Source organism: Rhinatrema bivittatum, chromosome 8, assembly GCF_901001135.1.
Source record: "Rhinatrema bivittatum chromosome 8, aRhiBiv1.1, whole genome shotgun sequence".
In the NCBI taxonomy this organism is placed as follows: domain Eukaryota; kingdom Metazoa; phylum Chordata; class Amphibia; order Gymnophiona; family Rhinatrematidae; genus Rhinatrema; species Rhinatrema bivittatum.
In genome coordinates, this window is record NC_042622.1 from 77,553,577 (window position 1) to 77,580,258 (window position 26,682).

The 26,682-nt window shown below is 44.4% G+C and overlaps 1 protein-coding gene across 7 annotated transcripts in view; it reads right to left on the reverse strand.

Annotated features, from left to right (window-relative positions):
- The window catches only part of TTC16 (tetratricopeptide repeat domain 16), a 131,220-nt gene that overhangs the window by 100,990 nt on the left and 3,548 nt on the right, over positions 1-26,682 (reverse strand). For 5 of the 7 annotated variants that reach the window (XM_029611039.1, XM_029611038.1, XM_029611036.1 and 2 more), the window contains exons 2-4: positions 10,935-10,990; positions 9,270-9,318; positions 9,010-9,182 (exon numbers count right to left, since the gene is read on the reverse strand). In XM_029611039.1, coding sequence (XP_029466899.1) covers positions 9,010-9,182; positions 9,270-9,314 — 218 coding nt within the window. In that variant the 5' untranslated portion in view covers positions 9,315-9,318; positions 10,935-10,990. Of the gene's footprint in view, positions 1-9,009; positions 9,183-9,269; positions 9,319-10,934; positions 10,991-26,682 lie in introns of those variants that run through there. The other 2 variants (XM_029611040.1, XM_029611043.1) reach the window with 2 other exon arrangements.

A 26,682-nucleotide genomic window follows, 5' to 3' on the forward strand; every position in this document is an offset into this window, starting at 1 on the left:
GAAACTGCCAATCAGGGAGGATCTTCTGTATCAGAAGACGATTGTGCATGAAAATCTGGGTCGGTTCTGTCTTACAGTTTGGCCTTTGAGAGGGCTTGTCTGCTGAGGCGGGTTTATTCTCCGGCAGCAACATCCACATTGCTTCACACTAGAAAGCTTTATATATCTCTGGTTTCTATTAGAGTCTGGAGGGTTTTCGAGAAATGGTGCAGGGTGAGAGGTTCTCACCCTCTGAGTAGGATCTCACTGGTTTTAGAATTTTTGCAGGAGATATTTGTTAAGGACTTGGCCCTAAACACGTGAGAGGTGCAGGTTGTGACTCTCGCATGCTACAGAGGGCGGATTAATGGTAGGCCCTTGTCTTCCCATCCAGATAGGTCTAGGTTCTTGAAGGGAGTCAAGTATCTACAGCCTCCCTTGTGCCTACCTTAATCAGATATTGAGATTTTTGTCAGAACCTACTTTTCAGCCACTGCATGATCTCTCCTTACAGCTGCTTACTTTGAAAATGGTTTTCCTGGTGATGATCTGTTCTGCGAGATGTATTTAAGAGCTGCAGACTGTTTCTACAAATAACTCCGGAGCCATGTATCTGACATGTTGACCAGATCTAGGAACCATGGTTGAAGTGGCCTCTCTGGAGCTACCAGGATCAGACTGCCCGGATGTTTCTCTATCTGCTGTAATCCCTTGTCCACTAGCGGCCACAGAGGGATGACAAAGAAGAATTCCTTGAGTCCATGGCAGAACCAGAGCATCATGTTCTCTTAGGCGGCTGTAAAACCGCAACACCTTTGTGTTCTCTTTGGTCACCATTAAATCCATATAGGGATACCTCCATCTTCCAAGAATGAGACACATCACTGCCTCCAGCAGCTCCCATTCCCTGGGGGTCTAACTTTCTCCATCTGAGAAAATCTGCCTGAATGTTGTCCACCCCAGCGATGTGAGACACTGCCAGCTACTCCAAGTGCTGCTCTGCCCAGAGTATCAACTTCCAGGCCTCTCGAGCCACCGCCTGATTTTTGGTTCCACCTTCACAGTTGATGTAGGCCATCATTGTCGCATTGTCCAATAGGATCTGTACTGGATGGCCACGTAACCATGGCAGACATGCAGGCAACGCAAAGCACTTGGCACTGAAAGCTCCAGTAGAAGCCTAATCTGATTCTGCAATTTCAGCAATCTCTCTCTGTGAGAGACACTTTCTCTGTCAGTGTGTTGAACTGAGCTCCCGGATACTCCAGAGTTTGAAAGAGGACTAAATAGCTCGTTGCTAGATTCATTACCCATCCTAGAGACTTCAAGTGCATCAGAACGTTTTGTACTGATTGTCGACAGAAGTCCTCTGAGTTCCCACAAATGAGCCAGTTGTCCAGACACGGCTGCACCATCACACCTTCCTTTTTGCAATGCAGCCACCACCACCATCACCTTGGTGAAGGTACGTGGAGCCATTCCATTGCGTACCATTGCTATGACAGACTTCAGAGTTTCCATGTGGAAACAGGGAACCTTGAGAGCCATATTTACCTTCTTTAAATCCAATATTGGCCAAAACATCCCTTACTTTTTTTTTCTGGAATCATGAAATAGATGGAATATAGGAAAATTGTTTCTCCCCCTTTGTAAACTTCTACTGAAGGTCAATTAACTCTTGATTTGGATGGGGGGGGGGGAAGAAACAGGACGCTTAACTTAAATTGACCTTCAGCCACACTGAGTGTGTTCAGGTTCTGAGCCAACAGACTCGGGCCACACCAAGTGTGTTCAAGGTCTGACCCAATCAACTCAGCAAAACATCTCTGTGAAAAAGGAAAAAATCTGAGCAGAGTCCGATGCAGCTCTCAATCAGATGCAATTTTTCCCTCTTATAGAGGTGAGAAAGCGAATTCCCCATTGGAATCCTCTGATATCTCATGATCCACATCCCCTTGAACATTACCAGGGACAGCCTCCCTGTGGCTTTTCCCCGCTATGACTGACAAATGGGAAACCCAAGCACACAATTCCTACATAATAGGTTGCTTTGCCTTTGCTGAGTGTCCCTGCAGAAAGGTCTGCAGGGTCACCCAGCGAAGGTAAACATTCCACCCAGGAGAAGGAGGACTGAGCTATACCAGAGCCCATAGGCCCAACCTTGCTCTCTCCAACCTTGCTCTTTCCAACCTCTCTCTCTCGGGGAAACTTCTGCCATTGAGAACAAGTGAGAAGGAGAAAAGAAAATTGGTTCTTTCCTGCTAATTTTCATTCCTGTAGTACCACGGATCAGTCCAGATTGTGGGTTATGGCTCTCCTCCAGCAGATGGAGACAAAGAAAAACTTGAAGGGCACCCTCTCTTAACCTGGTGTGCCACCTGCATCCCCTCAGTATAAAGATTAGGATAAACGTCCCACCATGTGAGGAATCGAGGGATGGGCCGGCCGTATCTCATTGAGAAGTCTTGGAGGCAACAGCCGGAGCGGCGCTACCGTCACGAGTGAGTCTTCTCCCTCAAAAGGAGGAAGACCAGAACTGTGGCCTAGTCGATGGCTGTCTTTGTCCAAGAAGCTGTGGTCTGCTGAGACGAAATCGTTGGCCACGGAAATGTGGATGGAAAACCTCTGGAAGGTCTTGGCCTGTCCTCTGGGAGCTTATGGACTTTGTTTTCTCCCAAAGATTTATTCAATTGCTCTAAGTCGTCACCAAAGAGAAGTTTTTCTTTGAAAGGCAACGCACCCAGCTGAGCTTTGGATGATACATCCGCTGAACAGTTACGCAGCCAAAGGAGCCGCCTAGCCGAAACAGCAGAAGACATGGTGCGAGATGAGGTACGGAGAAGGTCATATAGAGCATCAGCCTCATATTGGAATTTAAAAAACTTACCAACACAGTAGCTCCAACATTAACTAAAATCATCAACCTTTCCCTAGAGGAGGGATCAATGCCAGATACCCTGAAAGGAGCCATAATCAAACCAATCATTAAGAAAAAGAACCTTGACCTTCTAAATCTGAGCAACTATAGACCAGTCTCCAACTTACCCCTAATAGCCAAACTAATTGAAAAAACAGTCTAAAAACAACTATCAAACCACTTAGAAAGTAATAACATATTATATCCTGCACAACATGGATTCCGCAAACACTACAGTACTGAGACATTACTACTAGCACTATCAGATAATATCTTAAGAGGCTTTGATACAGGAACACATTACATTCTGGTTCTTCTGGATCTCTCTGCAGCATTTGACACTGTAAATCACAAAATACTAATCGATAGACTAAAAGAGATAAGACTCAATAACAAAACAATAAACTGGTTTGAATCATACCTAAGTAACAGGTGTTTCCAAGTTCAAATCAAAAACACATTATCAGACAAAATCAAACTACAAACAGGAGTCCCACAGGGATCAGCCCTGTCCGCAACTCTCTTTAACATTTACCTCCTCCCAGTATGTCACATACTCGCAGGACTTGAAATAATACATTATATATACGCAGATGACATACAATTACTGCTACCCATCGTAAACACTATTGAAGAAGCAATAAAACTAGCCAATATGTATCTTGAAATAATCAAATAGCTCCTAAAACAAATGGAACTGGTAATAAACATTGACAAAACTGAATTCTTACATCTAGAATGAAAAAATATACACCCTATACAACCTACAATTGCAATAAAAATAATCAAACCGTGGAGTTAGCAATAAAAGTACAGAATTTAGGGGTAATAATCGACCCTAAACTAAATATGAAACAACACATTTCACAGAAATTAAAAGAAGGTTATGCCAAATTAATGGTTCTTAGATGACTGAAACCCCTGCTAACGCTAAAAAATTTTCATACAGTTCTACAGGCAATGATTTTCACAAGCACAGCCTACTGTAAATCTCTGCTATTAGGGCTACCTCAAGTTACCATTAGGCCACTACAAATATTACAAAATTCCGCTGCTAGAATTCTGACAGGCAAAAAGAATAGAGACCACATTATAGGAACACTTGTTGAACTACACTGGCTCCCAATCGAACAAAGAATACAATATAAGGCACTGTGTATAATTCATAAACTAATCCATGATGAGAAGGCCGACTGGCTTAACACAGCACTGCGCGTACATGTTCCACACAGAAACCTGAGATCCGCTAATAAGGCTCTACTAACTGTTCCTTCTGTTAAATCAGCACCCCTCACTCAAGTAAGGAGAGAGCACTGTCACTGGCTGGACCTATGCTATGGAACTCCATGCCACTCGAAATAAGGCTACAGAGGAATCTGAAACTATTTAAAACTAATTTGAAAACCTGGCTTTTTAAACAAGCCTTTTACAAAGAAAAAGAGAATAAGAAAAACAATCGATACATAAAGACGCACCAAGCAATCAATTTTTTTTCATTTATATCTTCAAATGCTTATTAAACGTAGACTTGAACCACTTAACAGTTTCCTAACAGACATATAAGCTCTAATTAACACATAGTTTCTCTTATTAAAATTTGTTACCTTTCAATGTTGGCACATGTTTAATTTGTAATCTATACCAATTATAGTTTTTTTCTTATTGTGCCTTTATGTAAACTGTTGTGATGGTGAATTAACTAAACAACGGTATAGAAGAGTTTTAAAATAAATAAATAAATAAACATATGCTACCGCCGCTTCCAACCGTTCTGCCTGCTCAGATTCGCCCGGAGGGAGATCGCTGGACGTTAACAATTGTTGGATCCAGCATAGACTTACCCAGAGCATGTAGCTACTACACACCGCCGCTCGTATGCCCAGAGCGGACACATTGAAGATACGCTTGAGGAGAACTTCCAGTTTCCTGTCTTGAAGATCTTTGAGTGCCGCTGCTCCTGTGACTGGGATTGTCATCCTTTTGCTGACAGCCGAAACTGAAGCATCCACCTTAGGGGACCTTAGGAGCTCCAGAGACTCTTCAGTCCAGAGATATAACTTATCCATAAACCTGACTTATTCTCAAGCCGGCATCTGGAACATCACACTCCCATGTCATCAACTGTTGGAGCATGGGATGAAGAGGAAAAGCCTTGGTGGGAGCCGTTAGTCCTGCTAGAACCGGGTCCACGGAATCCTGTGGGAGAGGATGCTGATGAAGGTCCACTCCAAGCTCCGACAAAACTGAGGTAATCAGAGGGTCCAACTCTTCCCTATGAAAAAGATGGACCATCATCGGATCATCACTGTCTAGGGGAGCCTGCTTTCCCAGATCCTCCTATGCAAGGCATGGGGAAGTTGACAGATAGTGCGTCAGTAGCTGCTGCGTCCACAGCCTGTGGAATAGCAGATCCAGATGCAGAAGTACCCCGCAACTTAGCAATCCGCAGAGAAGCCGGTGCATCCAGACACTTGGCCACCTTGTGGGGTTGTCCAGGAGAAGGTTCAGAAGGAGGAGGATCAGAAGGACGGCTCAAAAATGCAGGCGAACCCTGGGAAGATTGGGAAGCCAAAAAGGCTTTGTGCATGAGCACAAAGTCCAAGGAAAAATTATTAGAGCCAGCCTCACCCCCCCCCCCCCCACCCCGGGGATCTGGCACATCATCATAATCGTCCTGGTCTGGATCAGAATGATCCCCAGGACTGGCAAAAACAGGAGATAGATCAAGTGGGAGCTCTCCTGATTCCATTGCTCTGGCTTGAGCTTCCTGAAAAGTGCTCAAAACGGCCACCGTTCCCTCACTGAGGGGAAACGGATCGGCCGAGGCTCCCGAGGTGCTGATCTTTTAACTGCACCTCGGGGCCTGAAAGTGCTTCCCACAGGCAAGAGAGAACTGCCTTCCCCTCCTGACAGCAGTTGTCATCCTCAGTTTATTAGGGAGAACATTCCTGTCAGCCAGTTTTTTTGTTTAAGGAGGATTTGTACATCAATTGTGGATTTTGACAGGTATGCAGGAAAGTTGAGTGCAAGACTCTGGGAATGGGGCTATCCTCAGAAAATTATCCGAAGTGCTTATAAATGCGTGTGATATATTAATAGAGATCTGCTGTTCACCCCACGAAGTGCCTCTGTTTCTCCTTCACTGGTGTATCTGTTACCCTATTATGGCCAAGTTGGTGGGGTTAATGAGATCATTAAAAGGTATTTGTATCTGTTGAGTAAGTTCAAGGGTTTAGAACATCTTCCGGTTTTCTAATTTATACATCCTCGTAATGTAAGAGATATGATGGTCCACTCAAGATATGCAGTTGTCTATTGAGGTGGATCGGGGAATAGTTGATCATCAGCCTTGCACCCACTGTTCAGTTTGTCATCTGTCAATGACAGTTACCTCTTTCCAACATCCTGTCTCTGACAGACCCATGCTCTTGAAGTCCTCCATGTCTTGTGATTCCACGGCAATCATTTATGTTATAAAATGTCCGTGAGGTTTATTATATATTGGGAAGACAAAGCGAAAGGTTTGAGTCCATATTATAGAATACTGTAGTAGATTTCATAATGGGAATGTAGAGGCTCCATTGGTACACCACTGGATGGAACTGGGATACTCGATTGAAGAATTGCGGTTTTTTTTGTCATCAAGTGTATTGAGAACTGTCGTAGCAGTGATATTGATAGAGCTTTGTTGCAATCTGAACAATAGTTTTTCAATTTTTGCTCTGTGATTCCCAGTGGTTTGAATGAAAGGATCGAATGGGCTCATTGTTTTTGACTGGCTCTCTTCCCTGTATTTTTTTGTATCTTTTTAGTATAAACAGTTCCTATTTGTTACACAAAGGACGTGCTTTTTTAAATTTGGAAGTATGACATTTGTACAACATCATGCTGTTTGGCAACTTGTTTGTGTTTTTTCTGCATGTTAACTTGGAAAGTTTCAGCTGTATATTTCTATTTACATTTACGTAAATTTAGTTTTTTCTGAATTTGTAGTATTTTTGGTTATTTCATGCTGTTTGCAGATTGACTGAAAAAAGGAAGTAACCCCCAGATATGTAACCCTGTAAGAAGATTTTTGGTCTTTTTTGGATGTTTTATATATATTTATGATAACGGCTGATGGGCATGTTGGGGATTTATGAAAAGTATATTTTTGTATTTTTGAGATTGTATGTTTTATAAACAGCTGTATATTAGTTTTTGTAAATTTGAAGGTGGATGTGATGATGTTTCTAGGAAATCCTTCCCATGTTTTGGAAGATATCACGTGTTGACTTTCTGAAGTGTTTGTGATTCTTTTCAAGCACAATAGAAACATAGAAACACAAACATATAGAAACAGAAGTGACAGCAGAAAAGGACCTAATGGCCCATCCAGTCTGCCCAGCAAGCTCCCATAGTTATGTTTCCCATACTTATCAGTTACTCAGACTGCCAGGGTCAGGGCTCTTGTTGGTTACTGCTTGAGTCCAATTTCCTTTCACCCCCTGCCATTGAAGCAGAGAGCAATGTTGGAGTTGCATCAGAAGTGTAGTATCAGGCTTTTTGGTTAAGGGTAGTAACTGCTGCACCAAGCAAGTTACCTCCATGCTTGTTTTCCCAAACTGTACAGTTCAATGTCATTAATGATTGTCTGAATCTAATTCCTCTTTTCCCCCTGCTGTTGAAGCAGTAAGCAATGATGGAGTTGCATCAACAGTATGAAGGCTTATTTGTTAAGGGTAGTATCCACCACACCAGCAAATTACCCCCATGCCTCTTACTTCATTTCCTTCCCCCTTGCCTTTAGGAATCCAAAGTGTTTATCCCATGCCCTTTTGAAATCTTTCACCGTTTTTGTCTTCACCACCTCCTCCGGAAGGGCATTCCAGGTGTCCACCACCTTCTCCATGAAGAAATATTTCCTGACATTGATTCTGAGTCAACCTCCCTGGAGTTTCATTTCGTGACCCCTAGTTCTATTTGTTTCTTTCCAGCGGAAAAGGTTTGTTGTGGATCGTGCATCATTAAAACCTTTTAAGTATCACTGTAGCATACCTCCTCTGCTCCTCCAGGATGTACATATTTAGGTCCTTCAATCTCTCCTCATAAGTCATTTGATGAAGACCCCCTCACCATTTTGGTCGCACTTCTCTAGACTGCCTCCTTCCTGTCTCTATCCTTTTTGAGATGAGGTCTCCAGAACTGAACACAGTACTCCAGGTGAGGCCTCACCAAGGACCTGTATAAGGGGATTATCACTTTCTTCTTCTTACTAGATATTACTCTATCTTTGTATCTTCATGGGCAAAACCTTTTGGATATCTTATGATAATTTGTATTTAAATGTCCCCTGAAGAAGCTTTTTGTTAAGCGAAACATGTTGGGATATGCACATGTATGAGTTTTTAAGTATTCTTGTAGGTGTGATTGTTTTAGGGTATAATTGGGAGTATAAATGGTTTATAGCTATCGGTGTTTTGGGGTGAGTAACCCTTTATGTATTTTTATGATAATTTGTATTGTGTTAACCTTTTAGGTACCAACATTCCACAAGTGGAACATTTTTTCATATACTTTTAATTACTTGCAAATTTTTTTATACCATATTTATACCATATTTGGGTCTAGTTAACTAAGATATGTAAAAAGGGGCATCAGGAAATAATTCCTTCAATGAGCAGGACCTAAAAGGTTAATAAAGTTTGTAAGAAAATGTTGTTATATATCTTTTGTTTATATAGACTCTAGACCATGCCTCAGGCTTTGCTATATCCCCTCCTCCCCTTGGTTTCTACATCTTCCTGGGTGTCTAACCTGTTTCAGATTTTGATAACATCCATAAAAAGACAAAACTTTCCTGATAGCCCTTCTGCAATATTGCTTACAAAAATGTTGAAAAGAACAAATCCAAGGACTAATCCCTCTGGCATATCACTAGTGGTGCCTACTCCTTGAAGTGAATCCCATTTAAAACTACCCTTTCTTACTTCCCACGCAACAAGTTTCTAACCTAGTTACTCCCTTTAGGATCCATACTAAGGGAGCTCAGTTTATTTATAAAACCTTTGCTAAATGGTATTTGGTTTGAACGGCCCCATGAGTATTTTTGGAGGGTGGTGGGTACAACTCACTTTTGGTTGACATGGGCCTGTAATATTTCTGATAATATGTTTGTACTCTGCTCATTTTTCTCATCAATGAGGTGAAAAACCTGGCTTGACCCAAATATCCGGTTCTGAGCTTTCTGTCTGGCTTCCTGAAGCTTTTCCTCAGACACTGCAGTTGGAAACAGCCCTCCAGTTACCTGTAAAGGAAAAAAACAGTTACATGCCAGCCCAAACTACATACTAAAGCAAGGAGAAGCAAATGAAATGCCAGAAAATCTGCTCACTTTACTTAGGTTGGGGGTGCCTCTGCTTTGTCTTTCTGCATCCATCTTGCTAAGGTCCCATCAGACAAAAAACACAAAAAGTCGGTAATAGATTCAAGAGAAGTTTTCAGTACTTGTCAAATGTAAAATACCTGTCAATATCCCCAACAGCACAGGGCCCCTCCTAGTGTGCACTCTCACCCTCCCCCAAAAGAGAGAGCCTTCAAGTTCTCCACCTCCCCTCCCACAAGAAACTTCCATGCATCCTTCTCTTTCCCCTGTCACAAGCAACCTTTGAACCTCCTTTCACCTAAAAGAGGGACTTTCTGAGCCTTCCTTCTTCCAAGCTATTCCCTCCCCCAGTCTTTCTCCTCTGTGCTTAAGTATACCCCCCATCTCACTCCTCCACAGTTCTTCACTAGCTCTCCCCATTCAAACTTCCCCTAATTTCCGCCTTCTTTAACTTGCCCTCTAGCCCTCCTCTCCAGTCTTCTCCCCTTCCTTGTCCTCTCCCCTGAATCTTCCCAGAACTGCTAGGTGATCATTTCAAAATGAGAGACTTGACCCGGCCTACTTTTGAACTTACATCCTAATGCATTATGGCATTTGTAATGCCTGCTTCTATTCACTAGGGTGGGAAGAGGGAGTAGAATTTGTACTGTAGGTAAGCATAGAGCCTGCCAGTCCAGCGTTTGCTCACAGGCCCCACATGACTCTATTGCTCTCTCACATGGGTTCTCTTGTCAAATACAAAATCAACATGGGAAGAGGGAATAAAACCACTGAAGGTCTTGTGAGCGCATACTAAATTTACAGACCTTGCACTCACTCATATCCCCCCCCCCCTCCCCCTCATCTAGGACTGCCACTTGGCTCCATGTCATAGGAACAAGCTAATCTAGTCCTAGTTTTATCCACTGCATGCCAGGATTTGTAGTTCTGATTTTCTTAGGGAATCAATAGGACAATCAGAATCACAAGCTCCTACATGCCTCAGGGTAAATCCCAAGGCCGGCTTTGTGGGTGCCTATAGGCAATTAGGAGGTGGGAGGTGGGGGGGGGGAAGAGAGAGATCCTCACTTCAACTCAGAGGTGGGCTGGCATGACAACAGCAGGAAGCTCTGGAAAAGAAATTCAGCATGGGGCCTTCCAGCCTTCGCATGCTTGGAGGTCCTGTTGTGGCCTGCCATGTGCATGGGTTTCCTACATGGGAGGAGGAATGGGATCACTGCCGGGCCTCCAAGTGTGCTAGATTTCTTTTCCTGAAGTTGCTGCTGTTGTCAAACCTTGGTAGTAGCATGAAAAATTGTCAGCATAGGCAGATGCCTCCAATGCCTATTCCTAAATCTAGGTCTGAATTAGCCTGTTTCTTATGACAGGGAGCAACCTTACCCCCTACCTCTGATGCTGCTATGGATAGTTAATCAATGGGAGTGTGGAATCAGAGGTGGGGAAGGAGACAAAATCAGGGGAATGCTGTTGCTACAAGGAAAGGTGATAGATTACTGACACTTGCAGGCCGGTGCAGAAAGATGTGTTCAGCTGAATGCACTTTTCTGCCTGCACGTGAACACACATTTTCTGTGCACAAAAATTATTGCCAATACAGCAAGGAGTTTTGCAAGCAGAAAATGTGCATTCCTAAACTGCTTAGTGCCTGGAAATCCCAGCATTTGCACAACGCACCTCTCTTAGCGCTGGAAAGTTAACTTCTGGCACTACTGTGCTGACACTTAAAATCCCTAAAACAGAGGAAAAAAGTTTTAAAACTTTAAAAATGTTCGCGGATAAGTACTAACTTATCCAAGTAAATAGTGGCAACTGCCCAATAAATCAGTATTTATCTGGTTAAGTGGCGGCTGCTATCGCTGCTTACTTGGAGCTGATCTCTCTGTCAAAGTCGGAAAATTGGTTCTTATCTGCTAATTTTCATTCCTGAGGTACCACAGATCAGTCCAGCCTCCTGGGATTTGGCTCCCTACCAGCAGATGGAGACAGAGAAAGTTTCACTGACACTGTACATAACCCAGTATGCCACTTGCAGCCCCTCAGTACTGAGCTGTACCCAAGTCAAGATGACAGAAACAATCAAAAATTTCTAAGCAAACTCCCTCCCCTACAACGAGCTAGAAGAAGGTGAGGTGCCCAAAAGGAAAATGGAAAATTCATTTTCTAAATTTAACATAAGAGATCAGAATTGAAAACCTCCAACAACTCCGCAATATATACAAAGCAACAGTATGAGCAGTGAACTCTTCCCCCTAGTAAATAGGCGGGACTCTGGACTGATCTGTGATACTACAGTAATGAAAATTAACAGGTAAAAAACTAATTTTCCTTTCCCTGTATGTCCTGGGATGTACCTAAGCTCCTCTTAACTCGGGTGGAACATGGAGAGTTCTGCTTGTAGAACTCTCACCAAAGCACATGGAAGTCGGAGCCTCGACATCCAAGCGACAATGCCTAGCAAAAGTGTGCAACAATTTCCTAGTAGCCAAACAGTAAATTTCATGCAGAGAAACCTGTTTTGACTCAGCCCAGGAAGTCACCTGAGAATGTATTGAGTGCATCCCTAAACCCCTCAGCAGTGGGCACCCTTTAGAAATGTAAGTCAACTCAATCACTTCCTTCAGCCACTGCACAACTGTAGCCTTAGATGCCTTACTTCCCTTATTTGGGACACTCCACAGTACAAAGAAGTGATCCGATTTACATAGATCGGATGAAATCTACGGAAATCATAAATGACCTTTAGATACCTCAGTAATGCATGCCTCCCATTTAAGAGCATAAGCTCCCCCGCGTGAGATGAAGAGGAATCCAAATCTGGAAAAGCTGGAAGCTCAACTGTCTAAGATGGAACACAGAGATTACCTCAGGCAGAAAAGACTACAACATGCATAAAGATACCCCCAAATCTGACATCTGTAGAAAGGAATCTTGACATGACAGTGCCTGGAGCTCCGAAATTCTCCTGGCTGAACAAATACCCACCAAGAAAACCACTTTCAGAGTCATAACCATAGCTTTCTTTAGAGGTTCAAACCAAGCCTCACACAATCTGCTAAGGACTAGATTCAGATTCCAAGACGGACAAATGTACCGCACCTGAGGACCCAAGTTCATAGCTCCCCTAAGGAACCGTAGAACATCCAGATATGCAGACAGAGGATACTCTTGCACCTTACCCCGGAGACAACCCAGTGTCACTACCTCTATTCTCAGAGCGTTAAAGGCCAGTGCCCTGACCAGAACCTTTCTGTAGAAAAGTCAAAATATGTGACACCATAGCCTGAACAGGCTGAGGCTGCACTCTGTCAACAGCAGACCAGGACTCGAAGACCTTCCAAATTCGCCCATATGTCATGGATGTAGAAGGTCGCCTAGCCTGTAATAAATTGGAAATAACCACTTTGTAATATCCCCTCCATCTCAGATGTCTCCTCTCAGAAGTAAAGCAGCGAGACAAAAGTGAGCCATCTGACCCAAAAATATTGGGCCCTGGTAGAAAAGAGTCAACCAATGTCCAATCCTCAGGGGCCCATCTGTGCCTATGTTGATCAGATCTAGGAAGCATGGTCGATGTGGCCGCCCTGGAGCTACCAGGCTCATGCAAATTTCTGCACGGTCCTGCAGACCCTCATCTTCTCAAACTTAGATTACTGGAACTCTCTGCTACTCGGCATACCCAACTGTCTTATAAAAAAAACAAACTACAATTATTACAAAATGCAACTCCTAGACTCTTAACAGGATCGAAGAAATTTGATCACATCTCACATTCTCTGATAGCTCTTCACTGGCTAACTGTTCAATCCCATATCAACTACAAAGTCCTAACATTAATACACTCCACCGTCCACTTTAACAACTCTGGCTTGATAGGTGTAGCCCTACAATCATACAAGCCACAGAGATCAATAAGATCTCAAAAAAGGATTACTAGCTGTGACTTAATTACAGAACACTCACCTAACTAAAATAAGAGATCGTGTTTTCTCAATAGCAGGCCCAAAATTATGGAACTCTCTGCTTGAATCTCTACAACTGACTCCAGACACAAAGAAATTCAAATGTTACCTAAAAACATGATTATTTCAAAATGCCTATAACCTAACAATATCATCTGAACTCAGAGCATGCACCTTCAAGGACAACGTCACTTAAAATATACATTTCTGACCTCTTCCAGTCAATGTACATTGATCTATAATATGTACGTCATGTTGTAAACTATTGTAATCTTTTATTTAGAACGATGGTATATAAAATGGCTAAATAAATTTAAAAAATAAATGTTGCCCAAATGTTTCTCTATCCACCAGAGGCCACAGAGGGAAGCAAAGAGTAATCCCTCGATTCCATGGCAGCATGAGAGTTTTGATTCCTTCCATACCGTGTTCTGTTCAGTGGCTGTAAAACTGTGATGCCTTGGAGTTCTCTTTGGTCAGGATACCCCCATTTTCTGTGAATGAAACAGACTGTTGCCTCCAACAGCTCCCAATCCTCGGAGTCTAACTTTCTCTGAGAAAATCCACCTGAACATTGTTCACTCAGGCAATGTGAGAAGCTGCCAGCTGCTCCAAATGCTGCTCTGCCCAGAGAAATCAACTCCCAGGCCTCTCAAGCTACTGACTGATTCTTGGTTCTGCCTTGACGGTTAATGTAGGCCATCATCATCATATAGTCTGATAGGAAGTGTATTGGATGGCTGCATAACCTTGACAGACAGGCAAGCAATGTGACATGCACCCCTCTCATCTCTGACTGATAGACCATGAGGCCTCCTGTTTTGACCACTGGCCCTTTACCTACTGATCTTGCCACACTGCTCTCCATCTGGATAGGCTTGCATCGGTGGTGACTATCACCCAATACAGAACCTTCAATTCCGCACCATAGTCGAGATTGTTGTGAATAAGCTACCATAAAAGACTATCCCTGGCTTCCCACTCTAAAAGAAAAGGAAGATGAAACTCTTCCAATAACGGATTCCAGTGGGAGAGAAGAGGCCCCTGCAGGCGCTGCATATGTGCAAATGCCCAAAGCATTAATTCTAATGTGGATGCCATAGAACCCTGGACCTATAAATAGTCCCAGACCTTGGGTACTGAAAGCTCAAATAGAAGCCTAATCTGACTCTGCAATTTCAGCAATCTCTCTCTGTGAGAGACACTCTCTCTGTCAGTGTGTTGAATTGGGCTCTCAGATACTCCAGAGTTTGAAAGAGGACTAAATGGCTCGTTGCTAGGTTCACCACCCACCCTAGAGATTTCAAGCACCTTTTGTATTTATTGTCGACAGAGGCTCTCTGATTTCACACAAATGAGCCAGTCATCCAGATAAGGATGCACCATCACACCCTTCTTTTGCAATGCAGCCGCCCCCACCACATCATTTTGGTGAAGGTACATGGAGCCGTCACCAGCAAAGGGAAGGGCTCAAAACCGAAAATATTCCTTTAGAACTATGAACCTCAGGAATCTCTGGGGCTCTGGCCTAATGGCTATGTGCAGATACACCTCTGTCAAGGCGAGAGATGCCAAGAACTCTCCCTTACCCACCGCTATGACGGACCTAAGAGTTGGACCTCAGAGTCTCCATGCGGAAACACAGAGCTTTGACAGACACATTTACATTATTTAAATTCAATATCTCTTGAATTGGATACAGGGGAGAAAGAAACAGGACGCTTAACTTAACATTGACCTCCGGCCAAAGTAAACATGTTCAGGGTCTAAGCCAAAAGACTTGGGCCATGCCGAGTGTGTTCCGGGTCTGAGCCAACATATTCAGTAAGACATCTTTGTGAAAAAAGAAAAAATCTGAGCAGAATCCGAAGCGGCTCTCAATTATCTGCAATTTCTCCCTCTTCTAGAGGTGAGAATTCCACATTGGAATCCTCCAATGTCTCAAGATCCACATCCCCTTGAACATGACCACTGTGACTGACAAATGGGAGGCCCGAGCATGCAATTCTTACATAATAGGACGCTTTGCTTTCGCTGGGCGCCCCTTCAGAAAGGTCTGCAGGCCCTAGAAACATTCTACGCAGGCGGATGAATCTATACCAGAGCCCAAAGGCTCAAACTTGCTCTTTCCAACCTCTCTCTCTCAGGGAAGCTTCTGCCCTCGGTAACAAGGGAGATGGAGAACTGACCTTTGCCTCGCTTCCCACTCTACTCCCCTCCAGAGACATCATAGGCCATAGGGATGTCCCAACATGGGCAAAAGTTGTAGTAGTCAAATCGCTTTGAGCATCTAAACAGCGCTGACACAAATGGAGGGAGAGGACTGACTTGCTATCAGATGGTAAGCCTAATAGACAATATGGCACTTGTACCTGTTCATCTCCGGTACCTAGCTCTCCTGAAATTTGGTTCTAGGTGGTCTCATGTGTGCACATCAATGACACCTGGTGTACATGCACACCCCTCCAGGATGCGCGCAAATACCCACTCATGACTAGGTCGCAGTCTTACACGCATAAGTACATGCATAAATATGTGCTCATATAGACTGTGATCGTGTGCGCACAAGTACCCGCACAAATACGCACTCCAGTCTAGGTCATGGGCTTTACGCGCATGAGTATCTACGCAAATACATGCTCAAGGATTTGCGCAAATATATGGTCAAGTCTAGCTTGCAGACGTACGCGCTCAAATCTAGGCTGCGGTCTTACTCGCTCAGGTCCTTGCGCATGCAACCACCACACGGCGAGAATGCATGCACAAGCCTACGAATGAGGGAAAGGAACCACTGCTGAGGCCTACCACACAGCTAAGCAAAGTTTGCCTGCACCTTCAGCGCATTTGGGCCCAGATCCGTTCAAAATCCAGCACCGAAAATCATTGAAGGCCTGAAGAGCTTCTCAACAGCTCAGGCCTCTTGACTGACCAAGAATCCATGGAGACTGGGGCCGAGAGCCAGCATCCCTAGCTGCTTTTTCCGCTAAACAAGCTTTGCGCATAAGCAAATTAAAACCGGCAGAAGACCTCTACCAGAACTAGAGACACAGTGCAAGTGCCTCTCTGTACATCCGCAGGACAGGGAACTGCCAGTGATATTTGAGGAGGGGATTCACTTGCCTCTCCCGCCGACATTGCTAGGGAATCGAAAATGGCCACCGTTTCCATGCTGACGGGGAAAGCCTCAGAGTTAAACCCCATCACCCGCAAGGCTTGTTCTACCAGTGTAGCTATGCTCGATGCAGACCTCCAAATGCCATGCTGCTTTTGCCGCATGCACACACTGTTCCTCACGCACCCACGGCACCACCAGCACCTCGACGGCAAGCGGGGGAACAATCCTACAATCCTTCAGCACAATGGAGCCAACACACAGACTCCTCTGCAGACATTTACTGAAAAACTCCATCGCTCTCTGAGTTATTAAGATAGCTCCTCCCCCTCCCTCCAAAACCCCACTGCTGCACAGATTCCTTAGTCTAACTAGTTCCTTGTTCTTTTTTTTTTTTTTCCTCTCTAAGAACAAATAAAGAAACATAGAAACCAATACTTTCCTTTGGTGCAGAGGTTCTGGTTCCAGGAGCGCAGGCCACATGGCAGATCAGAAAAGAGTCAGACTGGATAAATCCGTCTCCTTTTGCCAAACTTTAGCAACCCAGCCCAGGACAAACTGTATAAAAGGAATACTTCCCTGCTTCATTGGGCTTGTAGTGCAGAACTGCCAGCAGGTTCCACCGCTATCTCATGGGTGGTGAGGGATTTGGAACACCAGATGAACACCCCATGGACCGCCGGACTGAGCTATCAGAAGGGTCATCAACCCCCTGCTTGTCCGCCTCAAACCAGGGGGGGTGGCCCCACCAGGACCTCATAAACCCTTGGGAGGATCCAGAAATTTTCTTTTAATCTTTTTTTTTTTTGTTGCTTTCTCTCAAGACTGCAGGTTTTACACCATCTGCTGGAGACAGAGAACAGTGTCAGTGAAACTTTTTCTGTCTCTATCTGCTGGCACAGAGGCAAAACCAAGGAGTCTAGATTGATCTGGGTACATACAGGTAACGCCCTTTCTCAAGTTAAAATGTGCATTTGGCACAGGCCAAACGCACATTTTACAGGCAACCCACTTTTTAAAATTCCCGATACATTAGCATATCATTAGCTAGCAGCATCAGGGGTTTAAAAAATGTTTAATCTGAGCATTAAAACAAAGTAACATAGTAATGATGGCAGAAAAGGACCAAATGGCCCATCCAGTCTTCCCAACGAACTTCTTATGGTAGTATCTGCAAGTTACCACCATGTTTCTTTTATGGGTTGCAACTGCCATTCTGAGCAGTTATCCCCAAGTCTTATGATAACCTATAAAAATGTACTGCTAGTAACATTTTTACTAGGTGATGAGCCTTCCTGAAAATTCAGACAGTGCTGCTTGATGTGTTTTGCTTACGAGCATGGCCTTAGAAGCAGTCCTGTGCTTGTTCCCTTATATCTGCATATTGGTCCCCCCAGACCCTATATATCAGGGCCCATATTGGTTGTCATCTGAATCCAATTCCTCTTACACCCACCCCACCCCCACCATCATCAAAGGAAAGAGCAATGTTGCAGTTGCATCAAAAGCATCAAGGCTTATTGGTTAAGGGTAGTAATCCCATGCCTTCTGTTAAGGGTAGTAACTGCTGTTCCTGCAGGTTATCCCCATGCTTACCAGTTCCCCAGACTGTAAAAGTCAGGGCCCCCGTTGGTTGTTGTCCGAATCCAACTCTCCTTTTCCTATGCCACTGAAGTGGAGAGCAATATTTCAGTTGCATCAAAAGCATCAAGGCTTATTTGTCAAGGGTAGTAAACATTACACCAGCAAGTTACCCCCTGCACCCTTTTCCTCACTTCCATCCTCTAGCCTTTAGGGATCCACAGTGTTTATCCCATGCCCCTTTGAATTCTTTGACTGTTTTCATCTTTACCACCTCCTCCGGAAGGGCATTCCAGGCATCCACTACCCTCTCCGTGAAGAATTATTTCATGTCTTTGGTTCTGAGTCATCCACCCTGGAGTTTCATTTCATGACCCCTAGTTCTAATGATTTCTTTCCAGTGGAAAAGGTCTGAAGTCTGTGCATCATTAAAACCTGAAAATCTGGAGGTCTGTATCATATCTTCCCTGCACCTCCTCTCTTCCAGAGTATCCATATTTGGATCCTTCACCCTCTCCTCATAAGTCTTCCGATACTGACCCCACACCATTCTGGTTGCCCTTCTCTGGACCTCCTCTATTCTATCTCTATCCTTTTTGAGATACGGGCTCCAGAACTGAACACAGTACTTCAGATGAGGCCTCATCAAGGACCCATGCAAGGGCATTATCACCTCCTTTTTCTTACTGGTTATTCCTTGATGAGTATGCCTGAACAGAAAACCAACATGGAGAAGCAAATCCCCAGAATCCTCTACTTTTCTTTAGCCTGCCTCGGCTGAATGAACTCTTAGTGACTTTCTGAGCATGACTTGCAGAATTTCCCTGGAAATCTACAAAGGCAGACAAGCTGGCACCAGAAAGGTGATGCCTATTCATAGGGTCACAAAGAAGAAACCAACGGCGGGAGCTTCAGGCACTATTCTCAGGAGTTTTTATCAACACAGCTACAGATGTGTTAATTATCTTGACCAGTAAGATTTTAACAGAACAAAGGACTATCTCGAGAGTGAGGGCAAATGGGCACCACCTCCTGGGAAAACTAATCAGGGGTAGCTAGGGATGATCTTATCATGCAGTTGACATGACAACCTATGTAAATGATTCTTTGGGCAGTCACGCAAGTCTAGAAGCTTCCACAATATTGTATGTTATCTATAAAAGAAGGATCACTTCCTGTATACGATGAGATGCTGGTGGACGGCATGGCATCAGCATCTCCCAGGAATACTTATATTGTTCAATAAAAGATTGTTTTACACTGAAAATCTAAGTATTCTTGTCTCCCTGGCCATAAGCATCCTAAAAAATGGCATGGCGCTTAACATCCTCTCTCTATGCGGCCCAGCATTCTTCTGGCTTTAGCTATTGCTTTGTTACAATGCTTCTCCATCTTCACATTGCCAGACACTATTACCTCAAGATCCTTCTCTTGGTCCGTGCTCATCAGCCTTTCTCCCCCCCATCATATACAGCTCTCTTGGATTACCGCATTCCAGATGCATGACTCTGTATTTCTTGGCACTGAAACTCAGCTGCCAAATCTTCAACCAATCTTCAAGCTTTCTTAAATCAGTTTTCATTCTCTTTACTCCTTCAGGCATGTTCACTCTGTTGCAGATCTTAGTATCATCCACAAATAGACATATTTTACCTTCTATCCCTTCTGCAATGTCACTCACAAAGATATTGAACAGAGCCGGTCCTAAAACTGATCTCTGTGGCATTCTCTTCAGAACAGGTTCCAGTTACCATTACATGCTGTCTCCTATCAGTCAACCAGTTTGTAATCTATTCCACCCCCTTCCCGCTCACTCCCAAGCGTCTCATTTTATTCACAAGACTCCTATGCGAGACCATATCAAAAGCTGAAATCCAATTCTCTAGTCACCCAATAAAAAAAAAACCCAATCAGATTTGACCGCCAGGACTTTGCTCTGGTGAATCCATGGACAGAGGTGAGGCTAACTCGCCTGTAGTTTCCAGTCTTCTCTCTGCTACCACTCTTGTGAACTGGAACCACAATCGCTCTTCTCCAATCTTGTGGCCCCACTCCCATTTCTAGGGATCTATTGAACAGATCTGTAGGGAGATATCCCATGTTTTATCACTGAAAGCACAAATATGAATCATAATAGCCAAGAAATATGCAGACCAAATACTGACAGTGGAAAAAGAAGAGACCTTGCCCAGATGAGAATTTACACTGAAGGTTACTTTATTTAGATTTACCTGTTTGTAAATGCCTGTGTAAATAAAAATCAAGGCAGAGAGACAATGCAGCAACTTAAGCTCCTAAGCAGGAGTCATGAACCAGTCAAGCAAGTCCAGAGGTCAGAAGGACCCCCACCCTGGGAAGAAAGGGAGGGGCAGTCTGAGATGGAGAAAAACACTGACTGGTACACAGCATGGCATACAGACGTGACAGTACTACCCCTGAAGAAACGGGGACAGGGAAAAAAACCTGCAACATAGCAGGACCCCCCCCCCAAGAAATGGGGAGGGTAAATGCCCTCTACCCACCACATGATTATGCATGAGCTTATGCATATTTATCAGCTGGAAAGTAAAAGACAGGGGGCAAATAAGGAGAAGAAGCAAAAAACAAGAAGTGAACCCTGAGAGCAACCCTGAAACCAGGGGAGGGACACCAGAAGAGCGAAATGGGAGTCTGAAGCAGACCAGCACCCTCTGCTATCAAGGAGGGAGACTAGGTGTGGCCAGGAGACTGGAGAGAGGAGACGCCCTGCTCAGGTTCAGAGAATGACACAGGGTCTAAGACGGTGAGGGAAGAGAGCAAGCCCCAGATAGCCCGCAAGTACCAGTGCCAGAAGCAAGCTTCCTTCCTGGACCACTGCCTGCTCTGCCAGTACCAAACCCAGAAAGCAAGTCTCCTTCCATGCACACATTCCCCAGACCTCCAGCCAGCGTCTGCTTCAGGGGTGAACAGAGGGATATCGCCTGAAGTTGGGACCAGGGGTTAGTAAGCCATAAGTATTAACATATAGGCCCATTCAGTAAAGTGCGCGGGAGAGCCGGCGCTCCGAGGCAAGTGCCCGCTCTCCCGATGCGCACTCAGGCACCTCTCCTGGGCATGCGATTCTTTTTTTGTCAAAATCATTTTTATTGAAGAGTCAAGACAGTACAGTCCTCAAAACGCATAGAAGGTGCCAGATATCCAACAACAAATCAACAATAGTATCAAAACCACACCCCCTCATTATTCGTCCACCTGTTACCAGGCACACTGCCCCACTCCTTTTCAAATTCTGGCGGATGTAGACCACCAGACAAAATCAGCTAAATCAATCACACATCCCACTCACTCCATTCATCTCATACACACACGCAGCCAATCCCCTCCCCCTCCTCCCCAAACCCCTACGAGAGTAACTTATAGGACTGGCAAGACATACTCTTTCCGAGGAAAATCAGATAAAGCAGTACATTATAAACTGGCATAGTATAATCATGTCCATGAAGACTGATAGCCCATGGAAAGCAAATAAATTTGGATTTCCAGCCACATTAAGGTGAAAGAAGTAGCCCAATATTGTCTGTAGTCCAGGTCCAACGGCCGCAAGCCATGCATTGAGGTTAATCTCTCCATTTGCATAGAGGATGCAAGTCGGTAGAACCATGCCTTTGTGGGAGTATATTTGGTTGTATCCAGTCTGCCAGGACCGCACAGCAAGCCAGTAATATAGCAGTATGGCCAAACTTATCCAAAGAGACCTGATAGACTGGTACAACACCCCACAGGCCCGACAGAAGAAGTTTAGCACTCCTGCCAATGGTTGAATGTGTACATTGAGCCACAACGGCCAATACTTCATTCCAAAACCCTGCCAACTGTGAACACTTAAACAATCGGTGGACCAAAGTTCCTCTATCTTGATTGCATTTGATGCACGTGGGCGATGTAAGCCTCCTCATTTGATAACGACGCACGTCATCACAAATAATATGATGTAAAATTTTAAACTGTAGTTCCTGAAGAGATAAATCCGGCAAACTTTTTTGCATATTTTTGAAACATGAAAGCAAGTAAGATGAGGAAACATCAGTCGCCCCCATCTCAGCCCAATATTGTGCTAGGTAGGAGAGATGCCGAGGCGAACGATATCGCCTACCCACTGTGCACCATCCTTTGATTGAATTTTGCTTTAAGGCCGCATCAAAGAAACACTGGGCAAATAGACGTTCCCGTCGGTACTGATCTTCTGTCCATTTGAAACTGTGCAAGTAATGGCGTGTTTGTAAGTATGCAAAAAAGTGCTTCGCTGGTAATTCATAGTCTGTGGCCAACGATGCAAAGTCTTGCACTAGTGGTGTGTCCTCAGAATAAAATTGATAAGTAAACGGGAGTCCTTTTTGTAGCCAGTCGTCAAAAATAACGTAATGTTCACGCCCTGGGGGAAAATCCCAATTACCCAACAACAGCATTAAGAGAGAGACGAGTCCCATCAAGCCTCCCTGTGCCCGAATCCATCGCCAAGCCTGGCGGCAGGGGTGAACCAAACTACGCGGGATTTGTAAGGAACTATATACAGTGTTAGTAGCTTGCATAAGGTATAGTGGGGACCACGGAGAAACCATACTAATGACTAGCCCATCTTCACAGTAAGTATAGCGATCAAGTAGCCATTCACCTATAAAAAGTAGCTGACAGGCTGCATTAAAGAGTCGGATATCTGGCAGACCTAGGCCCCCCTCCCCACTAGAGTATGTTAACACCTTATAATTCAGCCGAGCCCTCTTTCCAGCCCACACAAACTTTTGGAAAGCTGCTTGTAACCAATTGATGTCCCTACCCGATAGCCAACAAGGCAACATGTGCATCTTATAGAGTAACTTCGGCATTAAAACCATTTTAATCAGAGCACATCTGCCAAATAGGGAAAGAGGCAGGGTCCACCAGGACTGGAGTTGGGCTGCTAACCCTGCGATAGTTTTTGAAACATTTAACTCATAAAGGTCTGCAAGATCACATGGTATCCAAACCCCCAGATATTTTATTTTGTTTTGGGCCCAAGTAAATGGAAAATCCCCCGTCCACTAACTCTGTACACTAGGATTTAACGCCAGAGCCTCCGACTTTGCAAAATTAATTGTCAAGCCCGCTATGCTGTGAAAAGAGATAAAGTGGCGGATAATAACTGGAATACTAATTCTTGGATTGCCAACAAACAACAAAATGTCGTCAGCAAACAGTGCCAATTTCATCAAATGTCTCCCCAGTCGAAGGCCCTTAAACTCCCCATCTATTCGCAATTTAATAGCCAGAGGCTCTAACGCCAAAACAAATAAAAGAGGCGAAAGAGGGCACCCCTGTCGTACCCCACATTGAATAGGAAAAGGTGTTGACAAGGCCCCATTTATAAGGATACGAGCACTAGGATTAGTATACAATGCCTGCAACCAAGTGAGAAAAGGACCAGAGATACCATAAGGCTGTAGAGCCCAGAATAAATAATTCCAAGAAAGGGAATCAAAAGCCTTCTCCGCATCCAGGCTCAGAACCACCGCTTCCGCTGTCAGATGAAAATTCAACAGGCCAATCAGACGTCTCACGTTTTTTACACCCTGCCTCCCTTTAATAAAACCCGTTTGATCTTCATGTATTACAGAGGGCAAAAGGGAATTTAATCTAGCGGCAAGGACAGCAGCAAGAATCTTCAGGTCACCATTAAGAAGAGAGATAAGCCGATAGGAACCCACTTCTTGTAAGTCCTTGCCCGGCTTCGGCAATAGAACTATAGTAGATTGATTTTCCATGGGATTAACTGTCTGCCCTTGAAGCAAGCCATTATAGTACTGCCTCAGCACTGGTAGCACAGGAAATTTTAAGATCTTATAGAATTCAGGTCCTAATCCATCCAGCCCTGCCGCCTTGCCTGGCTTCAAGCCATGTATAACTGCATGAATTTCCGTTTCTACTATTGGTTTATTTAGCATGACCTGTTGATCTGCAGTAAACCGAGGCCAGGGCAAATTCCCAAAAAATGCTTCCCTCATTTCATCATTACTTGGTTTATCCCCATATAATTTACTATAATATTCATGAAAGCGGTCTGCTATTGCTTGCACAGTGACATGGCACGCCCCATTTTGTTCCTTAATACTGGTGATGAAGGATTTAGGACCACGCACACGCACTAGATTAGCTAACAACTTACTGGATCTATTACCATAGCGATATAACTGAAATTGGTAATATCGCAAAGATTTGGACGCTCTCTGATGTAAGAGCGTTTCGCGAATACCCTCCACCTCCCGTTTACTAGTCTCAGACATCACCTGTATATGGCGAAGTTGGGCGGCTTTCAACTCTGCAGTAAGTTTGAGTATGTCAGCATTTCTAGCCTTATTCTGAGTGGCAACATATGCTATGATATGCCCGCGCATCACCGCCTTTCCCACTTCCCAAAAAATCCCGGGCGTTAGATCCGAACTCGAATTTAAGAGTGTGTAGTCCTCCCATCGCTCCTAAAGGAAACGTGAAAATTCCTTATCCAGGAGTAGACCAGGGGGCATATGCCATGAAAAGGGAGGTTTCGGGGTGTGGCCTAAAGTAATAATGACTGATACCGGAGCGTGATCAGACAAGGCTATTGTACCTATAGTGGCCATCGACGTTTTGGGGAATAAGAAATCGGAAATCAAAAAGTAATCTAGTCGAGAATATGACCCATGCGGATGAGAAAAAAAAGTGTAGTACTGTTCCCCCGGATGCAAAGTCCGCCATATATCTAATAAACATAACTCTTGGCACAGAAAATTTGGTCCCTTTTGAGTATCTCCGGGCTCCACAGACTTAGGTGGTCGGCAATCCTCTTGTTTATTAGCCACATAATTGAGATCTCCCTCTATCAACAGTGCATAGTCTGTGAATTCCCTCAACATCCCCATCAAGTGTGTGAAAAAATCATGATTATAAACATTTGGTGCATATACATTACAAAAGATCACTTTTTGTTGGTTACACAATCCCTGGACAATGATGTAACGGCCTTCCGGGTCCTGCCAGACCCCTTTCCGATTGAAAAGGCAATTGCTTATGAATTAGTATTGCTACACCTCGTCTTCGTGAATTATAAGAAGAGAAGAAACATTGTCCCACCCACTCTCTTTTCAGTTTAGCGTGTTCGCCCGCTGATAAATGGGTTTCCTGAAGGAACACTACTTGCGCATTCATGCGCTTAAATGCCATCAAGAGCTTCTTTCTTTTGATTGAGGAATGAATGCCATCTACATTAAGAGAAGTGAATTTTACAGCAGCCATCGTACTAGGGTCCTATAGACCCAGCCCAAATGAATTTTGCAAAGAAAATGTCCGTGTTGGGAATCCCTCGGCTCCCCAGCCTGAGCCTCCAGGATCATAAGGAAACAACACAGACCCTACTACAACATTGTCCAGTATAGACTGTTCCCCATCCAAGAATACATGCTCTCCTCCTAGGAATTCCTTCTGTTCTCCCCCCCCGTCCTCAACCGCCACCCCCCTACACATACACACCATGCACACCAGACATACCAGCTAGCAATCCAATCACACTCACAACTTACATTTAGCATCCTTAAGAGGCCCAGAACTCCAACATACCCCCATATTCGTGGCATGTCGAGGTTCTCCTCCACCCCCCTCCCCCCAAGTTACAGCGCAGATATAAGACTAAAACTATAAGCACAAACCAATACAATTTAACCTTGAAACTGTTAAGAACTCGAACAAAAGGCCGAAACTGCGGCGTTCAGGTGTCCCAAGCCCCCTCCATAAGCCCACCATCTAGAAGGACACCTGACAAGCAACATACGTAAATTTGAACAAAATGCTGGAGATAATGACTCAGATACAAGAACACTAGCTCCACGCCAACATAGGTATGAGCGATATCAAAGTGCAGATTCCCCGCTTTTCCGCTAAATGACCAGATCCTGGCCAATCTCGCCTATGAGCGACACCTATTCTGCTACTCCCACTCCAGATAGCGCTTCCGATGTCAAGGTCGCCAAGAAGGCAGAAGCATCATCGGGTTTCAGAAAGAAGAGAGTCTTATCATGGTGTATCCTTAACTTAGCTGGGTAAAGCAATTCAAACGAGATGCCTCTCTTATGCCGTTCAGTGCACGTGGGTGCCATTGCTTTCCGCTGCATGGCGGCTGCCGTTGAGAAATCATTAAAGAGCAGAATACGGTTTCCTTTGTATTCTATCACCTAACATTTTCGACACTCACGCATCAGCTGTACCTTATGCAGCCAGTTGAGAATACGCGTCATAACAGACCGTGGTCTATTATCTCCTTCCCGTAGAGGACCCATCCGATAGGCACGCTCACAGCGTATTTGGCCCACTAAAGAAGTCAATCCCAAGTGACTAGGGAGCCAGTCCTGTATAAGATGATACAACTCTGGTTCTTTTACAGTTTCTGGTATTCCGACCAATTTGATATTGTTCCTTCGATTTCTGTTCTCCTGATCATCTATCCGATTCAGAAGTAAGGCTTGCAGCTCCATAAGTAGTTGTACCTGTTGTTCTGCTGTTACCAGCCTGTCGTCCTGATTACTAATCCTTTGCTCCACTCCGTCCATCCATTTGGCCTGCCCTTCCAAAGTCCCCTTTATATCATTCATCATAGTCTGCAGTCGGATGAGTCTCTCATCCAGTACTCCTGAGACCCGAGACGAGATTTGCAGTAAAACATCCTCCGACACTGAAGTGAGCTGCTTCACGCCCTCAGCATTGGCAGCCATTCTGGTTGCGGGAGTTC